At 42.3% G+C, this 23320-nt stretch overlaps 2 protein-coding genes across 2 annotated transcripts in view; both read left to right on the forward strand.

Annotated features, from left to right (window-relative positions):
* LOC147567028 (uncharacterized) overlaps positions 1-23320 on the forward strand; it is an 89253-nt gene that overhangs the window by 21691 nt on the left and 44242 nt on the right. The gene's annotated exons all lie outside the window — the stretch shown is intronic.
* LOC147567029 (uncharacterized) lies at positions 19133-20104 on the forward strand. The gene is made up of 2 exons (XM_086656548.1): positions 19133-19726; positions 19841-20104. The coding sequence occupies exons 1-2, from the start codon at positions 19133-19135 to the stop codon at positions 20102-20104; spliced, it is 858 nt and encodes a 285-aa protein (XP_086512674.1).

Consider the following 23320-nt stretch of genomic DNA (forward strand, 5'->3'; position numbering starts at 1 on the left):
TAAATTGTTTATTAGTCCAAGTGAAAGAATGGCCCGAGTAACCAATGTCTTAGAGGCCTAAATGATTTATTGCTTGCTTGCATTAATCATGTTAGAGCAATAGGCCTCTTTCCCGCCAAATTTTTCAGACGGGTGCAAGATACAATTTAGATCACCTATCACTAACCAAGGGTTCTGGTTGTCTGGGGTATGGCTAGCTAGCGTCTCCCAGGGTCTCATTTTGTTGTTGCTATAAGGGCACCCATAAAAGCCAGTAAGATAGAATTGATAATTGTTATCAATTTGGGTGTCTTTAGAGTGAATCAAGTTCTGGTTTGTGTATAAGATGTCAAAGGAGTAATGAGGAGACCAGTATAAAGCCAGCCCACCGGCTTTGTTAATAGCATTACTTGTATGGTGTTTATAAATGTTGCCTAGATTTAAAATTTTTTCTAAGTTAACATTGATACATTTTGTTTCAGACAAGAAGATAAAATCGGGATTATGCTCTTTAATTCGGTGCCACAGATGTTTTCTGTTTGTGAAATTGCCACACCCCTAACAGTCCATGCCAGAAAGGCCAGGTCTATTGGGGTTTGATAGTCTGTTGTGGATTGAATGTCCATGGGCCCAGTTTCATATCTGTTGCCGAAGCTTGTTGATTGAACATGTCTAGCATAACAAGTACTACCATAAAATTAGTTCAACAAAAAAAAAGTACTACCATAAAAAAACATAGCTACAGTCATCATCTTCTTACCAACTTTTTTTTTTTGTTGAACCAGATTTTCATTAAAATATTAAAGCGTTATTACAGTATTTATGAACTAACATACAAGGAATATTATTCCACTTCTTGCTCATATTCTTCTTTCTTGCGCATCTCGCAAGTTTGTCTACTTTCGAGTTGGAAGTTCTTCTGATGTATTTGAATTGCACCGCTTCGAAATTTTTCCTGCTTTCTCGGATTTTCTTGATGTGGATAAGTGATTGCCAGTGAACTGAATGACGTTTATTGTGCAGATGGTTGATGAGATTCATGTTGTCGCTTTCAATGATAATAGACTTTAGATTCTTTTCATTCGCCCATTCTAAGCCGAATAAAATTGCCATAGCTTCACTTTCTTCACTATTCCTAGCTCTTGTTGTTTTTGCCTGCGCTGCTATAAATTTTGATTCTGCATTATGAGCAATTAAACTAATTCCCATATTGGATGATATATTCGTAAAAGATGCATCAACATTAATCTTAATAAAGTTATTTTCCAAAGGTTTCCATTTTTCGTATGTTTTGTGATTATTCTTCAGATGTTTAGTATTGATTTTAGGAAAATTTTCTATCATTTTAGTGATAGTATGAAGATCATTTATTTCATGCTAGAAACAGTGATCACATCTAACTTTACATAAGATCCAGAGAATAGACGTAAAATGTATATTCTCTTTAGTATAACAAGAATCACCATTCTTCTCTTATGAGAAAATCCAATCCGAGATGGAGGATATATTCTCAGAAATGACATTGAACTTGAACCAAACATTCTTAGCCAGAGCACAATGTAACAATGCATGTTCTATGGATTCAGAATTAGTACAATATGGGCAATTAGTATTGTTGTCTATGTATTTTTTCCAATTCTCTCTCTCACTGGGAGAGCTTTTAAGCAAATTTTCCAGATAAAGATTTTGATTCTCGGTATTACCGGGAGATTCCAGATAAATTTCCAGTTCTGAGTGTTAGGATTTTGTTTGATATTCGTGGTACTAAGGTGCTGGTACATTGATACTACCGTAAATTTACCCGACTTGGTTAAGTTCCATTTAAGTTGATCTCCCCCTTCGATATTCAACAGGATGGCCTTGATAAGGTTCTTAGTATTGGCATCAAAATTGGCGTTGAGGGCTTCATTCTTCCAGTTGCTATTCATAATTAGATGGGCCACCTTGGTAAGATCAGAATTGTTGTTGTTCGGGATTGTACCACTGATTTTTGGGATCCAATTGTCCGACCAAATGTTGATATCCTTACCTGATTGTACTTCCCATGTGGATAAACTATCTATAACATTGTAGTGTTTTCTGATCGTTTTCCAAGTCCAGGAGTGATGAGCCTTTGTTGGGCCTGGGGTATCCGAGTGTGGGAAGTATTTAGCTTTGAGGAGTTTAGCCCACATTGCATCCGGATCTGTTTTAAGTCTCCATGCCATCTTCAAGAGGGGAGCTGTGTTGTCAAGCTCAGGTAGACGGATTCCAAGTCCACCCAGTCTCTTCGGCAAACAAATATGCGACCATGCTTTGGTGCATATACCTTTCGACTTACCCCACCAGAAATTCCGTTGAGCGTACTTGATGCTCTTGCTAATTTCTTTAGGGATAACAAAGCATTGCATCTGATATCGGGGTACGGCCGCTGCTATGGTTGAGATGACCACAGTTCGACCTGCTTGAGATAAGAAGGAATGATTCCATTTGTTAAGCTTATTCTTGATCTGATTGAGAATGTCTTTGAACACTGTAGTTTTTTGGGCTCCAATGAAGAGTTGTGCTCCCAAGTAATTCTCTGAGGTGGAGGCGTATTTAACCTTAAGAGCTCTCATAATTAGGCGTTTGAATTTGGGATGAGAATTCTTTGAGTAGTAAATATGGGACTTGGTGTAGTTTATCATTTGACCCGAAGAGTCACAAAATTCCTGAAGAATCTTCTTAAGATTGTGGATGTTGTCAATCGTGTTCTTACCAAAGATAATGCAGTCATCAGCGAAAAGTAGATGAGAAATCTCTATATCAGAGTGGTAACTAGGGAAACCCATAAATCTGTCTTGGATATTGTCTGATGTTAGCTTCTGACTAAGACCTTCCATTGCAAGCGTAAAGAGGAAGGGCGAAAGAAGATCTCCTTGTCTAATTCCCCTGGTTGGATGGAAGGCTTTTCCTGGCCGACCATTAATTAGCACTGACATGGAAGAGGTCGATATGCAATTATGTATCATCTTAATCCACTGATCAGCGTAGCCTAATTTCCTCATGATGTCCGTCAAAAAATTCCATTCAATTCTGTCGAAGGCTTTGGACATGTCTAATTTAAGACCAAAATAGCCAGCTGAGCCTTTCATCTTTTTGAAAGAGTGGATGATTTCCTGACCCATGATGATGTTGTCAGTGATTTGTCTCCCAGGGACATAGGCTGCTTGGAAAGGAGAAATTATAGGGTTTAATGTATTTTTAAATTTCTCAGCTAGCAGCTTGGTGATGATCTTGTAGGTGGTATTAAGAAGGCTAATCGAACGGTAGTCCGCTGGGGTTTGAGGTGTGGGAGTTTTAGGAATGAGACAAATGTGTGTATGATTGATTTCCGGGGGCAGGTAAGCTGTTTTAAATAACTCTTGCACCATATCATAAATATCAGAGTTAATAGTTTCCCAGTTAGTCTGAAAGAAAAAGGAAGGGTAACCATCAGGGCCTGGAGCAGCCTCCTTCTTAAGACTATTAATGGCTCCGTCAATTTCTTCTTTACTAGGAATAGCTAGAAGTTCCATATTCTGGGTAGGGGTGATAATGGTATTGAAAAGGTTAAGGGTATTAGGATCCTCTTTAGGGTTGATAGTGGTGCTGATATTGAGCAGGTGGGAAGTGAAAGTATCCTGAATGTCTTTAATGTCCTCTCTAGGTTTTGATGTGATGGGCTTATTTATACTACAAAATGTTGTTGAAATAATCTTCAAATGTTCAACACTTTTTGGTTCACAAAATCCCCAATTTTATCTACTTAAAATAAAGTCTAATATTTTTAGGTAATTGTTGCTAGAATAACATGTATAGTTGTCCATAGGTAGTGTTCAACAAAGTTTTACTATTTGAATAGAGAATTTTGATCCTCTACTATAATGGTGGCCAATACGTGGACAACGAATTTTCTTATACGGACGACTATTTTATGTAGACAACCAAAAAAATTAAAAGTTTTATATGGACAACAGTTTTTAAGGGGATAATACTGTTATTTTTCAATGTAAGTCCTCAAAGAATTAGAACTTTAGGTTATATCCACCCTCTATTTTCCCATAAACCTAAGGCTTTAGTCTTCTTCTTCTACTACTTCTTCTTCATCACCACCATCCACAAAACTGGAAGCAACAACTCCATGAATGGAGCAATAAGAAAAACTGCAACATGAACCAGCCTACAAACATCAGTTGTGGTTCGTGTTAATTGTTATATCTCTATTCTGGATAAACTCTTTCCCTCCTACAAGTTTCAACATCAATCTTCAAGTTATTCTAACATCAGCCCATAAAAACTTCAAACCTAACCACTAATGCTTCAAGTTATTCTAACATCAATCTTTTGTGCTTCTAGCATCTCTCTTTTGGAATTTATGTCAACACCTTGGAACCACTTAGCCCATAGTTTCTTTATAAAAGACTTATCTCTATCAAGCTTTTGAGATTCAAGTAATTATTTTTGAGATTCAAACCTTTAACTGCTTGATCACAATCTTTTGGAGATGTTTCCTCTCTCTGAGCTTTAATAACTCCTTCATCTTTTTCATTTGATTCAGGTTCAGGTGCCCTTGCCGCAGCTGTAAAATCATAACGATACGACTGACACCCTACCGAAGAAAACCTAACTGTTGATAATAATATATTGATCTTCCATCTCCACAACCAGCTAGCAGATGTCGATAAGACATTTTAGTGGGAGTGGTTGATAATCTCTTCTTAGATAGTGAAAATTTTTCATAAGAAGGTAAAGATGAGAAAAAGAAGAGTTCGAGAATAAAGATGATGATGGTTTGATTTGACGGAAACTAAAAACAGAAGAAGATTGAATTGATCGAGTGTTGTTGTTGATGTCGAAGTAATTGGAAATGGACTTCTTTCTTTGAATTGCTCTAGAAGCCATTATGATAGAATTATTTTCTCTCTCTACAGAGAGAAGAATGATGATATGGGTCGTGGCTGACAGTTGAGGGGGCCAGTGCCAATTTTTTATCGAGGCCCATGTAAAAAATTATATACATGAAATAATAATAATAAGAAAATTTAGAATAATTTATTTGTTAAAAAGATATTAAACCGTAAATAAATTGAAGCTTAACATATGAAATTGTTACATAATCGACCTATCAATTTTTCATTTTCTTAGTTGTTGAGATTATTGTTTCCTCCAAACATATTATAGAATCTAAAAAAGAAACTAAAAGTCTAAAATAGAAACCTGAAGTTTGTGTTTTTCATTCGCTTGCACGAAAAGAATTGGATGAGAAGACCGAATTTTTTCATTTAAGGAAACTAACCTTACTTACGAGATAATGAGATGTTAGTATTTGGAAATTTAATGGGACGATTAAACTCTTACTTTTCCCATGCGTAATAACAAGAGTTTATTTTGTATTACACCACAAAAACTAAAATTAGGATTTAGAATATAAATTTTAAAGAAAGAGAAATTAGACTGAGAGATAGAGAGAAAAAAATATCGCGAAAAACAAAGAAAAGGCGAAAACAGAAGAGAGACTTGCAAGAAAGAGATATTGAAGAGGGAGAGAGAATAAAACAGTGTGGGAGACAGATTTGCAAGAGAGAGAGAGAGAGAGAGAGGGAGAAAGCGAAGATACGGGATTTGTGGGCCAAAATTTACTATGCGTGCGTACTGTAATGACAGTCTTCGTGTTTAATGCAATCATCTATTTCAAAAAAAACTTAATTATATATTGTACTAAAATAAATATTTCTTTTTGTTGAAAAATACTAAAATCAACATGGTATTCAAAATAGTGATTGATTTTGTATGACAAGTGAGTTCAGTAAGCTAATACTAAAAATTAGGCTATGATGGACTTCGACCCCTAGTTGCTTTACTCAAACTGGCCTTCTTCATCCGTTGAGCTAGCATTCATTTCCTAATTATATACTCCGAATGCTTATACTTAATTAAAGGGTATTATAAAGAAATAATTAAAAGTGGGCCCTTGTGGGTGGGGGGCCGAGTGCGGGCGTACTGTCACAGCCCACTCATTTTGACCCATTTTGAGCACCCAAACAGCAGCTAAGAAGGGCCCGGACAGCAGCTAAAAGGGCCGGACAGAGAGCTCAACAGCAGCCCAAACAGCAGCCCAAACAGCACCTATACACTAGGCTGCATGGTGCATAGTTGGAGCAACCATTTTGGCCCAGCCCAATGGAGTCCTCTAGAGATGGCATGGAGATATTTTGAGAGTTTTCTAGAGATACTTGGAGCCCAAGTAACCTAGAGATTTCCATAGCCATTAGATAGGTTACATGTGTGTAAATCCCAACCGTCCATTGTATATAGGAACTAGTATAAATAGGGGATCACCCCTCATTTGTAAGGCATCCAAGCAAGGATTCAAGAAGTGTTAGAGAGAGATTGAGTGACTTGGGAGACGTGCCCAAAAGCTTTCTTGTAATCTTTAAGTTTCATCAACAAAGATCATCTTCTCTCAAACTTGTGCATACTTTGATAGCTTCCTTTTCTTGGAGTTATAGTGCTAGATCTTGCCTAATAAGTCAAGGTTACTTAGGCATTTTAGTGGAGAAGGCTTAGACTTGTGCTAAGACAAGTGCCGCACGGTGTTAAAGCATAGGCCGAAACTTTACTCCGTGACAGTTGGTATCAGAGCCACGCCGGAACTATGTCGAGTGAAATTGAGAATGTTCCACAGGAGGGACGTCCAAAAGCCAAGAGGGCTGCCCGAGAGAAGTCAAGAGACCGGGAAGCTTCCCTAGAAGCAAGGTTGGTTGCAGCTGAAGAGAAGCTAGACATGCTGCTGGAACGTATAGAGAAGCAAGAGGAGTTTGCTAATGATGTTACCGGCATCTTATCACGCCAGCAAGATGCTTTCGATGGAATGGAGAAGTCGGTAGAGGCGACATTAGATGTGATGAAAAGGGAGATGGCCAGCAAGCTTAGAGCGTCGGAGAAAATGCTTGCCGAGTTCGAGGACTTCAAGACTCGATACTTATTGATGGAGAAGGCAGTGGCCAATAGTGCGAGTAGCTCTGCTCAAGGAGGAGCTAGGGTCAAGGTACCAGACCCTATGAGCTTTAGTGGAGCCAGGAGTGCCAAGGAAGTTGACAACTTCCTATGGAACATGGAGAGGTACTTCAAGGCCCTCCATCTTGAAGACGAGGATGCTATGGTGGATGCAGCAGCCATGTACCTCGTGGAGGATGCGATGCTGTGGTGGCGACGCAAAACCGTGGAAGTCGAGAGAGGGTTATGTCGGATCGATACATGGGAGGACTTCAAGAAGGAGTTCAAGGCGCAGTTCTTCCCGGAAAACGTGGAGTTTCGAGCAAGGGATAAGCTCATGACCCTCAAGCATACAGGTACCATCACTGATTATGTGAAACAATTTAACACCCTTATGCTTGATATTCCAGACATGCACGAGAAAGATAGGCTGTATCACTTCCTTCATGGCCTCAAACCATGGGCAGCAACCGAGCTACGAAGAAGAGGTGTCGAAGATCTGCCCACAGCCTTGTGTACGGTGGAGAAGCTAGAAGACTACTCGTACAGTAGGTCGGACCAGTTCAAACCAAAGAGTAGTCCGAGCAAAAGTGGGGGAGAGAGGCCACCAATGAAGGAGTCAAGGAAGGATGCACCCAAGGAAAACCAGAGAGGTCCCAAAGAATGGAAGGCCCGATGGAAGAGCGGAGGAGATCGCCCCAGAAAATGCTTCATCTGCACGGGGGATCACTATGCATACGAATGTCCGAACCGGACCAAAGTCAACGCCATGTTCACAAAGGAGGCAGAGCCGCATCTCGAAGAGGAAGAAGAGGATGAGCCACAGATGGGAGCACTCAGCTTGAATGCTCTAAAGGGGACAGAAGCTGCCAAGCCAAAGAAGAGAAGGTCCCTCATGTACGTGAGCATAGCATTGAACGGGAAGGAGGCTAAAGCCATGGTTGATTGCGGAGCCACAGACAATTTCATCAGGCCGGAAGAAGCAAAGAGGCTCGGACTTAAGTTCGAAGAAGACCAGAGTAAGATGAAGTCAGTGAATGCCCCACCTAAGGCCGTACACGGCATAGCACGGAGCGTACCCCTGAAGATTGGCACATGGGGTGGTGTAATGGACTTCATGGTAGCTGAGATGGACGACTTCAAAATCGTGTTGGGACTAGAGTTCATGGAAGCCGCCAGAGCCGCAGTCATTCCATATCTCAATGTGGTGAGCATCAACGATGAAAAGAGTCCGTGCATGGTCCAAGCTACTAGAAGTACCTCAAAGCAAGGTACTCTTTCTGCTATTCAACTTGGTAGGGGGCTTGCCAAAGGGGAAGAGACCTTCCTGGCTACCTTGAAGGAGGAAGATGAAGGGACTGATGCCTTAGTCCCACTCGAGGTTGATGTTGTCCTTGCAGAGTACAAGGACGTCATGCCCGCTGAGTTACCAAAGCAATTACCACCTAGGAGGGAGGTGGATCATGAGATTGAGCTGGAACCCGGGGCCAAACCACTTGCATTGGCACCATACAGAATGGCCCCACCTGAGTTGGCAGAGTTAAGGAAGCAACTCAAGGAGCTCTTAGATGCAGGGTTCATTCAGCCGTCAAAGTCACCTTATGGAGCACCGGTCCTGTTCCAGAAGAAGCATGATGGAAGCCTTCGTCTCTGCATAGACTATAGGGCTTTAAACAAGGTGACAGTAAAGAATAAATATCCCATCCCACGAGTGGAAGACCTGTTCGATCAACTGGGAGGCGCCAAGGTCTTTTCCAAACTTGACTTGAGATCAGGATACTATCAAGTCAGGATAGCCGAAGGAGATGAACCAAAGACTACGTGCGTCACCAGGTACGGAGCTTATGAATTCCTTGTGATGCCTTTTGGTCTAACAAATGCTCCAGCTACATTTTGTACTTTGATGAACAAGGTATTCCACCCATACTTAGACAAATTCGTAGTAGTATATCTCGATGACATTGTTATATATAGCCGGACTATGGAGGAGCACATCGACCACCTACGAACTGTCTTCCAAGCCTTAAGGGAAAACTCTCTCTTTGTCAAAAGGGAGAAGTGCTCATTTGCTTCTAGCAAGGTGTCCTTTCTTGGACATTGGATTGGGGATGGGCAGATTTGGATGGATGGCAAGAAGGTGCAGGCCATCCAAGATTGGGAGGAGCCAACTAAGGTAACTCAGCTTAGGTCCTTCTTGGGCCTTGTGAATTACTACAGGAGATTCATTGAAGGGTATTCAAAAAGGGCCGTCCCTTTGACGGATCTTCTAAAGAAAAACCATACTTGGTCGTGGACAGACGAGTGCCAAGCCGCTTTTGATGATCTTAAGCATGCAATAACAAAGGAGCCTGTTCTTAAGTTACCAAACCATTTGCTGCCATACGAGGTATATACTGATGCTTCTGACTTTGCCATAGGAGGTGTTCTTATGCAGGAAGGTCATCCCATTGCCTATGAAAGCCGGAAGCTCAATGACACGGAGAGGCGGTACACGGTGCAAGAGAAGGAAATGACAGCCGTAGTGCATTGTCTAAGGACTTGGAGGCACTATCTATTAGGGACTTCCTTCACCGTCTATACTGATAATGTGGCAACAAGCTACTTCCAAACTCAGAAGAAGCTAAGTCCCAAGCAAGCAAGGTGGCAGGATTTCTTGGCCGAATTCGACATGAAGATGGAGTACAAGCCCGGACGCACCAACAATGTAGCTGATGCACTAAGTCGGAAAGCCGAACTTGCATCCATGGAGTTCCATGCCACAGTTAGTAAGCCGGACTCTACCATCTTGGAGCGGATTAGAGAGGGTCTTCAACAAGATCCCCATGCTAAGGGACTTATACAGGCATCCTTAGAGAGAAAGACCAAGAAATTCATGATGTATAATGGTCTTCTCTTCACCCGGAGGAACCAACTTTATGTACCAAAGGTTGGTGATCTAAGGAGAGCTCTCATAAGAGAGTGCCATGATAGCAAGTGGGCAGGACACCCTGGCCAAAGGAGAACCATGGCCTTACTCGAGCTTAAATATTATTAGCCCAGGATGAAGGATGACATAGATGCATATGTGAGAACCTGCCTTATATGTCAACAAGATAAGGTGGAACAGAAGAAGGCGGCGGGACTGTTGGAGCCACTTCCCATCGCTGAAAAACCATGGGCAAGTGTTTCTTTGGATTTCATATCTGCCTTACCAAAAGTTGATGGTTTGGGTTCCATTCTAGTGGTAGTGGACAGATTCACAAAATATGCAACTTTCATAGCTGCCCCCGTTGATTGCACAGCAGAGCAGGCAGCACGATTGTTTGTCAAGCATGTCGTGAAGTATTGGGGTGTCCCAGCCAACATAGTAAGCGACCGAGACCCAAGGTTCACCGGGAAGTTTTGGACCGAGATCTTCAGGCTACTTGGGTCGGAGTTGAGCTTTTCTACGAGCTTCCATCCTCAAACCGATGGCCAGACGGAACGGGTCAATGCATTGTTGGAATTATACTTGAGGCATTTTGTGACCGCTAACCAAAGGAATTGGGTGGAGCTCTTGGACATCGCCCAGTTTAGCTATAACTTGCAGAGGAGTGAATCTACGGGGCATAGTCCTTTCGAGTTGGCTATAGGCCAGCAGCCACTTACTCCCCATACTGTTGCAGGTGGGTATGGAGGAGCTAGCCCGGCAGCTTATCAAGTTGCCAAAGGATGGCAAGAGGAACTCGACGTTGCCAGGTCATACTTAGAGAAGGCAGCCAAGAAGATGAAGAAATGGGCCGATCAAAAGAGGCGCCCTTTAGAGTTTCAGGATGGAGACTTGGTAATGCTCAAGTTCAATCAAAATCAGTTCAAGTCCCTTAGGAAGGTACACAAGGGGCTGATCAGGAGGTATGAGGGACCATTCCCCATACTTAAGAAAGTCGGGAAGGCATCTTATAGGTTGGAGCTTCCAGCACATCTCAAAATCCATCCCGTCTTTCATGTAAGCTGCCTAAAGCCATATCATGCAGATCCAGAAGATGCAACCAGAGGCCAAAGCAGCAGAGCACCTGTCACTATGACTACCTCATTTGACAAAGAGGTAGAAAGCATTGAGTCACATAGGCGGATTTCCAGAGCCGGGCGCATCTACAAAGAGTACTTGGTACGATGGAAGGGGCTACCAGATAGTGAAGCAAGCTGGGAGCATGAAGACACCCTGTGGCAACACAAGGATCTTATCAGCAAGTACCACGAGGATATCGCGACGAGGACGTCCGCGGCTTAAGTGGGGGAGAATGTCACAGCCCACTCATTTTGACCCATTTTGAGCACCCAAACAGCAGCTAAGAAGGGCCCGGACAGCAGCTAAAAGGGCCGGACAGAGAGCTCAACAGCAGCCCAAACAGCAGCCCAAACAGCACCTATACACTAGGCTGCATGGTGCATAGTTGGAGCAACCATTTTGGCCCAGCCCAATGGAGTCCTCTAGAGATGGCATGGAGATATTTTGAGAGTTTTCTAGAGATACTTGGAGCCCAAGTAACCTAGAGATTTCCATAGCCATTAGATAGGTTACATGTGTGTAAATCCCAACCGTCCATTGTATATAGGAACTAGTATAAATAGGGGATCACCCCTCATTTGTAAGGCATCCAAGCAAGGATTCAAGAAGTGTTAGAGAGAGATTGAGTGACTTGGGAGACGTGCCCAAAAGCTTTCTTGTAATCTTTAAGTTTCATCAACAAAGATCATCTTCTCTCAAACTTGTGCATACTTTGATAGCTTCCTTTTCTTGGAGTTATAGTGCTAGATCTTGCCTAATAAGTCAAGGTTACTTAGGCATTTTAGTGGAGAAGGCTTAGACTTGTGCTAAGACAAGTGCCGCACGGTGTTAAAGCATAGGCCGAAACTTTACTCCGTGACAGTACGGTCCGCACTTCCCCATCCACGACCCTAATTATCATAATACTTTGATATGAGAATTTCGTACAGAATTTTAGAGAGTGAAACCCTAATAAGACAAACAAGAACAGGAAGAAAAAGCAGTTGATAAAGTTATTTTCTCTCTCTACAGTTCTGTTTTCTACTTTTAACTTTTGTTTTTGTTAATGGTCCACAAATTTATAACGGTTAATATTTTAGGCTTTATGAAGTTGTCCCCTTATTAAATCAAAGTCAAACTATGTTTGACTCGCAATTGGGTGTCCACGTATTAGCTACCGTTATAGTAAGCGGGGGTGGGCTCAACAAGGAGCATATGTGGGTATGTGCCCCTTAACCCAGAAGTGGGTTCCCTTTAAATAATCGTTGTAGTTATAAACTTCACTGTCCACTTATCCTTATTTTGAATCCAAAGACAATTTCAGTCCACCTTTACAACCATCTAATGGAGAGAGAAATTTTAGAGAAAAACTCTCAACCTATCTGTCTAGTCAAAGAACAAGTGTTCTTCATCTCAACCTAAATAAGGTCCTACTTGAATTTAAAGGAGGGATATCAAGTCACTTGATCGGGTGGCCTAAGTAAAGGAGTTGCAGTTTGGAGCTCTCAACCTCGCGATAAAGGTATCAGATTTAGTTCAAGGGAAAGTTATTCAGGTATTATCTCTATACCGTTCGACTTCATCTTTACTTCTAGCACTTGATCCTGGTAGCTAGTAGAGAAGTACTAGACGCCTGAGATTCCGCTTAAAACACTAGGTGACTACGAAAGTTTATAGTGGCATCAGAGCATCTTGTACGAGCTAACTTTAGTTAGACGGACTAAATTTGGACTAGTTTAGTTAAATAGATAAGTCCTAATAAGATTTTCGGGCATCAATTTGAATAGTTTGAATGATATTTATGCTTAATCAAATTGATTTGAAAGAGTTTCAATAAGTTAGATTTTCGAGTGTTGAAAAGTGTTTTTGAAAGGAAAGATCAAAAGCTTTACAAAATCTGGATTTATGAGTTTGAATCATTAAAATCCAGTAGGTGAAACAACAACAAAATATTGAAAGCTTCCTATCTAGTCAGGTCGCGTCTGGGACGCGACTGGGCCAGACGGGCGCGTCTCGGAGCTAGTCCGAAACCGTCTCGGACTTCTAGTCGCGTCATAGGATGTTGATGATGAACAAAATGTCCAGACGTTGACTAACGTCTGAAGAGTCAAGGTCAGGACCGTTGAGCCTCTGATGGTCCACCAAATATTCCCTAACTGGGAGGTCGACCAAAAGAAACCAGCTCTGCAAAACGCCCTTGGCATGGACAGATCAGCCCTGAGGTCTTTAGAGGAGTAAGGGAGGTCCAAACAGATCCGGCCAATGTCTTACGCCCAGAACTGGGAAGGCAGCAGCGCTAGGCGATCTACGAACTTAATCCCGAAACTTCCAGAAGGATCTCAGTCGGCCACACATCTCGAAGTGTTTAAGCCCGCTTGGACTCCACGTAACTAAAGGAGGAAACTTCTCTTCTAAGATCTATCACATCGGCTAGATATTCACGAAGGATCATTAAACTAAGGAACTTCCACTTATCAAAGATCTGAGATAGACTCTAAGAGAAACCCTAGATACTCAAGAGAGGAAACTTTCTCTTTGGTTTGACGGCAACCGCCTCACCACCGCCACTGATCATAGTCGGCCTAACATCGCCTATAAAAGGCCCCCCACATCGTCCTTCTCAGGACACGATCTGTTTACCCTAAAAAGATCATCCAAAACGCAGGGTTCCCACAACTCGCCCCCAAAATGATCAATCAATATTCATTCTTTTACTGCAAAGAGCACCCTGACTGGCTTGAGCGTCGGAGCGGTTTTCGAACCCTTTGCATGTTTTTCCCCCTTGGGAGCAGACGAACAGGAACAAGAGCGAGGAGCAAGAGCAAGGAGTTGGAAAAGGAGCAGAGCAGGAAGCAGAGTAGGAAGCAGGAACACTAAGACGAACAACACTCGACTTAACAGAATAATCCAACATAACGGAGGCTGTCATGCATCAACTCCCTATTTCATGCTGATTTAACGGAAAACTATTTTTGACATCAGCATTTGGCACTAGAAGGAGTGCATCTCCAGCAGAATCATCACTTCGGTAACCCGAACCATATCTATTACTGTTTAGACTAACTATTCCCCTAAGTTTTTCAAACAAACATGTTAGCGGAAGACCATCTGCCCGGCGAAACCCGGGAAAGATCTCTTCATCGAATGACACAGTTACGGAGGAGTCTCAGCTCAACAGAAACCACGTCAAGAAAGCCCGTTTCAGAAACATTCGAATCCTTGCTCTCGGAAAAGCCAACCGACAGGCGAGCCGTCCACCCCAACAGGGACAGCAAGACAGACGGACATGCACTCTGAGAGATAACTTTCACCACAATAATGGCTAGGGGAGAGCTGACAAAAGAATTCGATAGTATGTCAGAAACCTTGACAAAGGAGCTCGCCAGAAGAGAAAAGGAGTGGGAGTCCGAAAGCGGGGAAGACATCAATGTCATAGCTGGCGAACCTGCCTGCGCAAGAGGCAGGGTAGCAAAAAGCGTCGGAGGATGGGCGAAATCATGACAATAGATGACGAACCGACAACCCCCCGCCTCACCACCGCCACTGATCATAGTCGGCCTAACATCGCCTATAAATGGCCCCCTACATCGTCCTTCTCAGGACACGATCTCTTTACCCTAAAAACATCACCCAAAAATCAGAGTTCCCACAACTCGGCCCCAAAAGGATCAATCAATATGCATTCTTTTACTGCAAAGAGAACCCTGACTAGCTTGAGCGTCGGAGTGGTTTTCGAACCCTTTGCAGGTTTTGCCCCCTTGGGAGCAGACGAACGAGAACATGAGCGAGGAACGAGGAGCTGGAGCAAGGAGTTGGAAAAGGAGCAGAGCAGGAAGCAGAGCAAGAAGCAGAGCCGGAAGCAGGAACTCTGAGACGAACAACACTCGACTTAACAGAATAATCCAACATAACGGAGGCTGTCATGCATCAACTCCCTATTTTATGCTGATTTAACGGAAAGCCATTTTTTGACATCAGCAGGTGCGACTGGGAAAATCAAGCGCGTCTCGGACTAGGAGCCCATATAAAACTATATCAGGAATTCTGTCTTTCGAATTAACCGAGATAGACAAAAGATAGTGAGTCGAGGCGAGAATAAACTCTCTTTCCTTAAGACAGTTTACACCTCCGTAACAGTACCAATCGTTAGAGTGTATGCCTTCGGGATACAACGACTTTCCTTTCAGAATTTAAGATGGTACTTCTATATTCTGAAAGTTGGCGAACCTTCGTAAATAATATGAGCTCTTGGACTGATGCGATTGGATCTTCTAAACACTTTCAGATTATAAGTTCACTCAAAGCTTCTTACTTCCTTTTTCTAGAGATACAAGAATTACTTCCCAATTAGATATTCTAGACACACTAGAATACTAATTCTTAGAAGAGAATAGAAGAAGATTATGACTTGGATCTTCTAGACGCTTTAGAATTCTAACTTCACTCGAAACTTAATACTTCCTTTTTCTAGGTATTCCAGACACACCAGAATATACTAGAATTACTTCCTAATAAAATATTCCAGACACACCAGAATACTAATTGTTAGAAGTAAAGAGAAGAAGAGAATGAATTGATTGAAATGAGAAGGGTTTGGGTGGTTTATATAGGAAGTGAATGGGTATATGTGTTTATAGGGTTATAAGGACACATCTGCTCGGAACTAGGGACTCAACTTGAAGAGTAACTGATTAATATAGTTGGTTGTAATCTGGACCGTCAGATTTCTCTAGAAAACGCGAAGGAACGACCACCGTTAGATGAAGATAGGTCTGGTCGAAACATGCCCAACAAGTGACACTTCCGACCGTTAGATGAAGGATCAGAACAAATTCCACCAGGTGCCCGACGCGGAAGTAACGCGGGTCGTTGGATCTATCCGATCCAACGTTGTTAGACGCATCCTAACACTGTCTCGAGAGAATCATCGCACAACCGTCAGACCTGGCGCAATCCCGCGGAAGGAACGCCCACCGTCCAAATCTGAACGCGTTCTCTTCGCTCAAATGGCCCTCAATCCTACTTGTCCGGTTTGACGCTTTAGTCCCTAATCTCACCGATCTTCGACCACACTTTAAACTTGAATTTATCATTCATCTGGAATCGGATTCGAGTGATTCTTGGCTCTAAGTTTAAGAGCCCGACGAGACGAATGCAATGCCGCATTCCGTTTTTGAGTTTGACGAGTCGGGTCGAGCCAAAATCGGCTCCGATTCCAACAATCCCCCACATGAATGAAAATTTGAGGTTTACTATATACAAACATACTTATTGACATACTGACACTAGAAGAGCTCATATGCGGAACTTCGCTACATCAGAAGAAAGTAGTTTTCGACTTTGAACCATTTCTAATGAATAACTACATGGTCTACAAGGACGACAGTGAACTTTTCGTCTTGAATTGAGTCCTGGGAATTGTAAACTAAAATAGCTATCACACAACTAATCCCTTATTTACTCTGGTTCTCGGTTGTGTTTATTTCGGCCTTGAACAATCCCGATTTCGTGGGTCCTTTAGAGAAGTCGGCCTAGACGACCTTCCCATGGAACCGGCATCAATTCACACCCATATAGGTTATTCGTAATAAGGTATCCTGCTATACCTCTCGTTAGAATCAAGTTCTAAGTTTTTGGATTCATTAAAAGCTTAATGCTTAGCCTCTCACTGCAGGCAACACTATTTTCATCCTAGGAATGGGTAAGAGATAGAAATCTTTTAAAGTGTTACTATCGAGTCAGGGTATAGCTTTAGTTGCCCTTTGAACTAGATCGTGGGATCTCCAGTCGTCTAGGTAGGGTTTCACCATTCCTTTACTAATTAACTTTAGGCGTTTTTGCCACATTCCCCTTGATGATGCAATTTCAACTCTCTTGTTCACCCTTGTTTTATATGGATCTGCCAGGTAACTTAGGATTTAACATAATTTCAATGTATACATTCCTTGAGAACAATTGTTTTGCGGTGCTAGTCTATTTGTTTTGAATTCTCTAGACTTACCGTATTAGTGCCTACGCAACAATTACTTCGGTTTATTGCGTGCACTGGCTTCAATAACAAACAAATATCCTCCAGTAAGTCCACCAACTTCCTTTTCTTTCTCCAGAGCTATCTATCAAGGCCTTTAGGATTACATTGTCGATCCAGCTATGCACGTCTGCCCTTTGAGGAGTTTCATGATATCGTAGCCCTTAGTAATTTTTCAAATCCACTGTCAGACATTGTATCTGATATTCAAGTGTTGTCAATATATCTTTATTTTCATTCGTTTATGATATGTAACACCAAATTATACGAGTCTACTCAGATACCTAAGAACTATTTGTTACTCAGACAACTCTGTCTTGAATTTGTTCAAATTCAAGTATTTATGTTTATCGTGGTTCTTGAGTGGTAATTCTACCTTTCTTAGTCCGAACACACACTTTGAATTTTCATTTAGGAGTAACGATTTAATTTGAAAAAACATCGTGATCATATCTTCTCAAACACTTCCTTATTCCTAACTAGTATCGTCTATTATCTTGAACAGATGATTCACGGTTGAATCTCGTTACTTAGTTTAGGAGTAGAAAGAGAAGTTCTTTCCGTTTGTGTTTCTCCAAATTTGTTGAGTGAATTAGACATTCATGTCATGACTTATATTCACACACTTGAATTCTTAGTCTTGTCACAACTTGAGGAATATAATTACGAGTTCTTAGCTGAATGAAACCTTATTGATCAAACATTCTTTTTGGCTAAATCTGGTTTTCGAGGTACTCCATAATTTCCTTCTTCTCACGTCTTTATGACGTTATATCTTTAGGAGAAATTGGAGTTCTATATGCCATTTTATTTCTTTATAATTTAGTTTTCGGTTCCTTCTCAGTCCCCCCCCCCCCCCCCACACACATTTCAAGAGTATTTTCTCTTATCCATCGACTTAGATGGAATCTCATAATATTTTATATAGGGTTCCGTTCAGATATTTAACAATATCTGCCCCCACAGTTCTAGGGTAACCAATGCATTCTTCTTTTTGACAAAACTATTTTCTTACACAATTTCTTTAGTGTAGCATTTTTAGTTTTGCTTCATAACATGATAATTTATGATCATTAGAACCTTGAAATATAACACAAGGTGAGTTTCTCTTTTAACTCTTTCTTAAGTTATATGTCTTGACATATATACTCCCTTGATAGATTTAAACTATCGCATGATCATCAAAGTTATCATTCCTAATTTTGTCCTTCATCGTCTCTAGATTGCGTTCACCCTCTTGAATCGAAAATCTTACCAAGACCCTTGAATTTACTATTCGAGTCACGTCTAGACCGAATGATGTAATATTCAACTTTATGTCTTATCAACCTTAATTCCCTTAGTTATCCAATAAGATTAGGTTGCCCATGAGGATTTATGAAGGACTATTCTGTAATTATAGAGAATTAAGGACCTACTTAAAAAGACTTAAGGATTTATTTGTAATAACTCCTGATCTCGAGATCTTTCAGCAAAGGTCCTTCCTTTTAACATATATGAGGATCCTTTTGTAATTCTTAGACAAGTCTAAGGACCTTCTAGAGAATTATACTAATTTACCGTCTGAATATGTTATGAGAAATAAATTACTTTCTCGAAGACAAGTTTAATTTAAGAATTTTGCATTCTCCGTCAACTTTGTATTCGAGACTGTTTCACGGAATTTTCGTTATCTCAGACCGATGAGTTCTTTCGAACATTTCATCGTCTTGTAATTCTTTGTACTATGAGGACATTCTGTCACTGACCTAGTTTAACCGTTTAGGTTTTGACATTTGGGTTGACACACTTCTCCCCTCACTTATGCGGTTGTCTTCTTCAATTCGTCATCAAATTGAACCTTTAAGATCAAGTATTTAAGACTTGTGCCAACGTCATTGACGCCTCTCTGTATTCTCGATAGCCAGTTTCACACCCAGTATTTATGTCGATACTTGGTGGTCAGGGTGTCGCTTGGCTCTGCGATGTCTCTATAATCGAGAATATATTTAAGAGTCATCAGCAAAGTCAACATTCATGGTCACCATGTGTTGAACCTTATTTCTACCCACGGCTAGTAATAGTCTAGAAAGTTGAGACCGTACCTCCAATGTCATTACGTTGTGGTCGTCACTGCCTTTCCAATGAAGAATGTCTTGCACAAGCCAGACATATCTGGACGTTTGACTAAGTGGGCAGTCAAACTGAGTGAGCACGACATCACATACCAACCAAGGACAACGATCAAATCCCAAGTATTAGCTGACTTCATTGCCGATTTTACTCCTGACTCTCTAGTGAAGGCCCAAAAGGAATTGCTCTGTCTCGCTGATCCAGACCCTCAAAAGTGGACCTTGTCCGTAAATAGGTCAAGTAATATGAACGGAGCCGGTCTTGGCGTCATCCTGACCTCCCCACAGGGGGACATAGTCCAGCAAGCAATCAGGTGCGAAATTAAAGCAACTAACAATGAGGCAGAATACGAAACGTTAATTGCAGGTATGTCCTTGGCAAAAGAATTGGGGATCAAGAACCTCGATGTGAGGTCTGACTCCCAATTGGTGGTCAACCAACTTCAAAGCACCTACCAAGCCAAAGATGCTAGAATGACAGCCTACTTGGAGCATGTCAAGGAAATCCAAAAACACTTTCAGGAGGTAAAGTATGAGCAGATATCGAGACCTGAAAATGGGCATGCAGATGCATTGGCAAACCTTGGCTCGTCCATTCAAACCAAGGTAGCACAAGACATATCTCTGGTCCTGCTTTAGTGGCCAGCCGTCTGGAGAATCCCGCAACCTGAAGTAGCAGCTACAGATACCGTTGACACCTGGATGACCTCTATCATACAGTACCTGAACAATGATGAGCTTCCCTCAGATAAGAATGAAGCCAGAAGGTTAAAAGCAAAAGCCGCAAGATTTTGCATACTCGACGGTCAACTGCTTAGAAGGTCTTATTCAGGCCCTTACCTCAAGTGCATCACTCCAGAAGAAGGTAAATATGTTTTAAAAGAATTACACGAGGGAGAATGTGACAACCACTCTGGCGGTCGTAGCTTAGCCAATAGGGAGGGCTCTGACTGTCGGCTATTACTGGCCAACCATGAGGGTTGATTCAATCGATCATGCCAAACGATGTGACAAATGCCAAAGGTTCGCTCAAACTTCTCACCTCCCTCTAGAAAAATTAAATTCCATATTATCTCCCTGGCCTTTCATGAAATGGGGCATGGACATAGTGGGAAAACTTCCCACTGCCTCGGGCTATACATGTTGGCCATGACTGACTATTTCTCTAAGTGGATCGAAGCTGAGGCCTTCCACCAAATAAAAAACAAATAGGTCATGAATTTTGTCTGGAAGCACATAATTTGCAGGTTTGGGATACCTAAGGAGATAGTCACCGACAACGGATCTCAATTCATCAGCTTCGCCTTCCAAGATATTTGCAAGGACTGGGGATAAAGCTCAGCTTTTCGACTCTAAGGTATCCTCAAGCTAACGGCCAAGCTGAATCATCTAACAAAACTATCATGAACTCTCTGAAGAAGAAACTGGAAAAAGCTAAAGGAACCTGGGCAGACCAACTGCCAGCGGTACTATGGGCTTACCGAACAACTGTACGGACGTCAACGGGTGAAACCCCTTTCTCATTAGCTTATGGTTCTGAAGCTGTAATCCCTGCTGAAACAGGTGTCCCTACCGCACGGTACCAGTGGACTGAAGAAGAAAGCAATTGGGTCGAGCTTAACCACAACCTCGATACTATCGATGAGCTAAGAGACAAGGCAGCCATCAGAAACGCCGTCTACCAACAGAGAGCAGTCTCTCATTATAACAAAAATGTCAGAATCAGATCCTTCAAAGTTGGGGATTGGGTACTTCGAAGGGTCTTTCAGAACACCAAGCAGACAGGAGTAGGCAAACTAGCTCCCACGTGGGAAGGGCCTTACCTAATCACCCAAGTAGTGGGACAGGGAGCATACAAGCTCCGCTCACAAGAAGGTCTGGACATCAACAACAGTTGGAATGCAAAACACCTAAAACGGTATTATTTTCTGACTCCATTTCACTGACTTATTTTCTACCTTTCTCCATCACTTACTGACTTGGGCGACGGAGGGTCGATGGCACCTCACCCCAACTAAGGGGCGTATAGGCAAATCAAGCTTTGACTGGGGGACAAGAGGAAGGAAACAACGATAACTTTGCCAAGCAAAAGTCGACGACATCACTGTATCTCTCCAAGACACAAACAACGATAAACACAACTCCGCGTCTACCTCACTTGACGACAACCAGCTCAATAAGCTAGCTCCGCACTACTTCAGACTCCGGTTCTGCCTACAACCCGGATCTGCAAGCCAGCTTCGCACTGCTTCAGACCCTAACTCTGCCCAAAGTCGGTCCAGCTCTACAAGCTAGCTCCGCACTACTTTAGACTTCGATTCTGCCTACAACCCGAATCTGCAAGCCAGCTCCGCACTACTTCAGACCCTAACACTACCCAAAGTCGGCCCAGCTCTGCAAGCCAGCTCCACACTGCTTCTGACTTCATGTCTATTCACGTCAGTACATGCGAAAGTCTTGATGTCAAAAGATCCTTACTAAAACGACACTGCTCGTATCACATGAATATTTCTCTTGTAAAACAATATTATTTCAAATACAATGATGTTTCAATTCAAGTCATATTTTGTCTATGCAAAGCAGACTAAGGGCCTCAACGCCACGAAACTTAGTCTAACCCTTGATCTTCTCAAGGTCCAAGCTCAGACTAGGGGGATAAATAGACAGTCATCCTCCACGGATTTCTAACGCTTCATGACGCTCAGCATGCACTGACTCAAGCGTTCAAACAAGGCAAGCCACGCTTCGCCAAAATACTCCAAACTTTGGCCACACTAAACACAATGCAGGTATAATATAAATTACTATCTGTAAAGGGTAATACCCTTACCCTTATAGATAAAAGAGGCAAACAATATGTATCTGTAAAGGGTAATAGCCTTACCCTTATGGATATGAGGCATTCGTCGGCGGAGCTACACCTTAGAACAACTGCTAAGCCCACACCAAGAGCACTCGGCAAACTCGCCTTGCTTTGAAACGACGAGCTTGCTCGTGCCTCGATCAGCACACCAACTCCGCCTCATTAAAAGTCTACGATTAAAAGCACTCGGCGTATAAGTTTTGCCTTGATTTGTAGCCCTTCTTCGCAAGCCTACCTTGATTACAGCAGGCTTCATTAAAAGTCTATGATCGATAAGCACTTGGCTTTTAAGCCATGCCTCGATCAGTAGCCCTACTCCACAATCCTGCCTCGATTTGAGTAGCTTACACTAAGTTTGCGTCAAGTGCACTCGGCGTATAAGCCTTGCCTTGATTGACAGCCCTGCATCACGTGCCTCGCCAAGAGCACTAGGTCCGCCTCGCTAGGAGCTCCGGATCCGCCTCATTAACAAATTTATGTCAGGACTACAGGCAAATACCCTGCCTTGATCGGTAGTTCTACCCTCTCGTCAAGTGCATATAAACCCTGCCCTGGCAACATCACAACGTGCCTCGACAAGAGCACTAGGTCCGCCTCGCCACGAGCTCCGAACCTGTTTCGTTAGAAAACTTACGTCAAGACTACCCGACAAATACCTTGCCTGGATCTGTAGTCCTGCCTCATCAAAAAGTATATGTCAGAACTACCCAGTATCGTTGCATGGATTTATAGTCCTGCTTCATGAGCTTGTCTCATGAGCTTGGATTTGTAAATCTGCTTCGCGAGCCTATCAGGACCACACGGCACACACCGTGCTTCAGTTGGTGATCCTGCCACATGAGCCCGCCTCATTAAAAATTAAGTCAGGACCACCTGACAAATGTCTTGCCTTGATCCGTACTCCCGCCTCATGAGCCCGCCTCATTAAAAATTTAAGTCAAGACTACCGGTGCCTCGCTTCAATTGGTAACACTTTTTCATGAGGCTGAAAAAAGAATCTGGTCGGACACGTCTATGTTACCGAAATAATTTTTGTCAATTGTGCTAACAATCTTTAATGTCTCTCTGAAAGCATATGAATATTGCAACCAAGAGACCGATCATCTCAGTCAAAGCGTCAACAATCAAACCACCAGTTGGTAACTCAGAGAATCAAGGACACTCGAATATTATACCGGATTAATCCGATGTCTCTCCCCCAGAGCAACCTGAATTGATTCGATACCCGCGACACCACTCGCGGTCAAGTCCCCACGGGACACGAATTCGGCCACAAATGCAGCAAAATCGAACTTTGAATTGGCCATATAACTTCAAACTACTCTCTAAGTTTCCGC

This window comes from Eschscholzia californica, unplaced genomic scaffold, assembly GCF_041429995.1.
Source record: "Eschscholzia californica isolate CP2 unplaced genomic scaffold, dmEscCali1.0.p SCAF_1, whole genome shotgun sequence".
Lineage (NCBI taxonomy): Eukaryota > Viridiplantae > Streptophyta > Magnoliopsida > Ranunculales > Papaveraceae > Eschscholzia > Eschscholzia californica.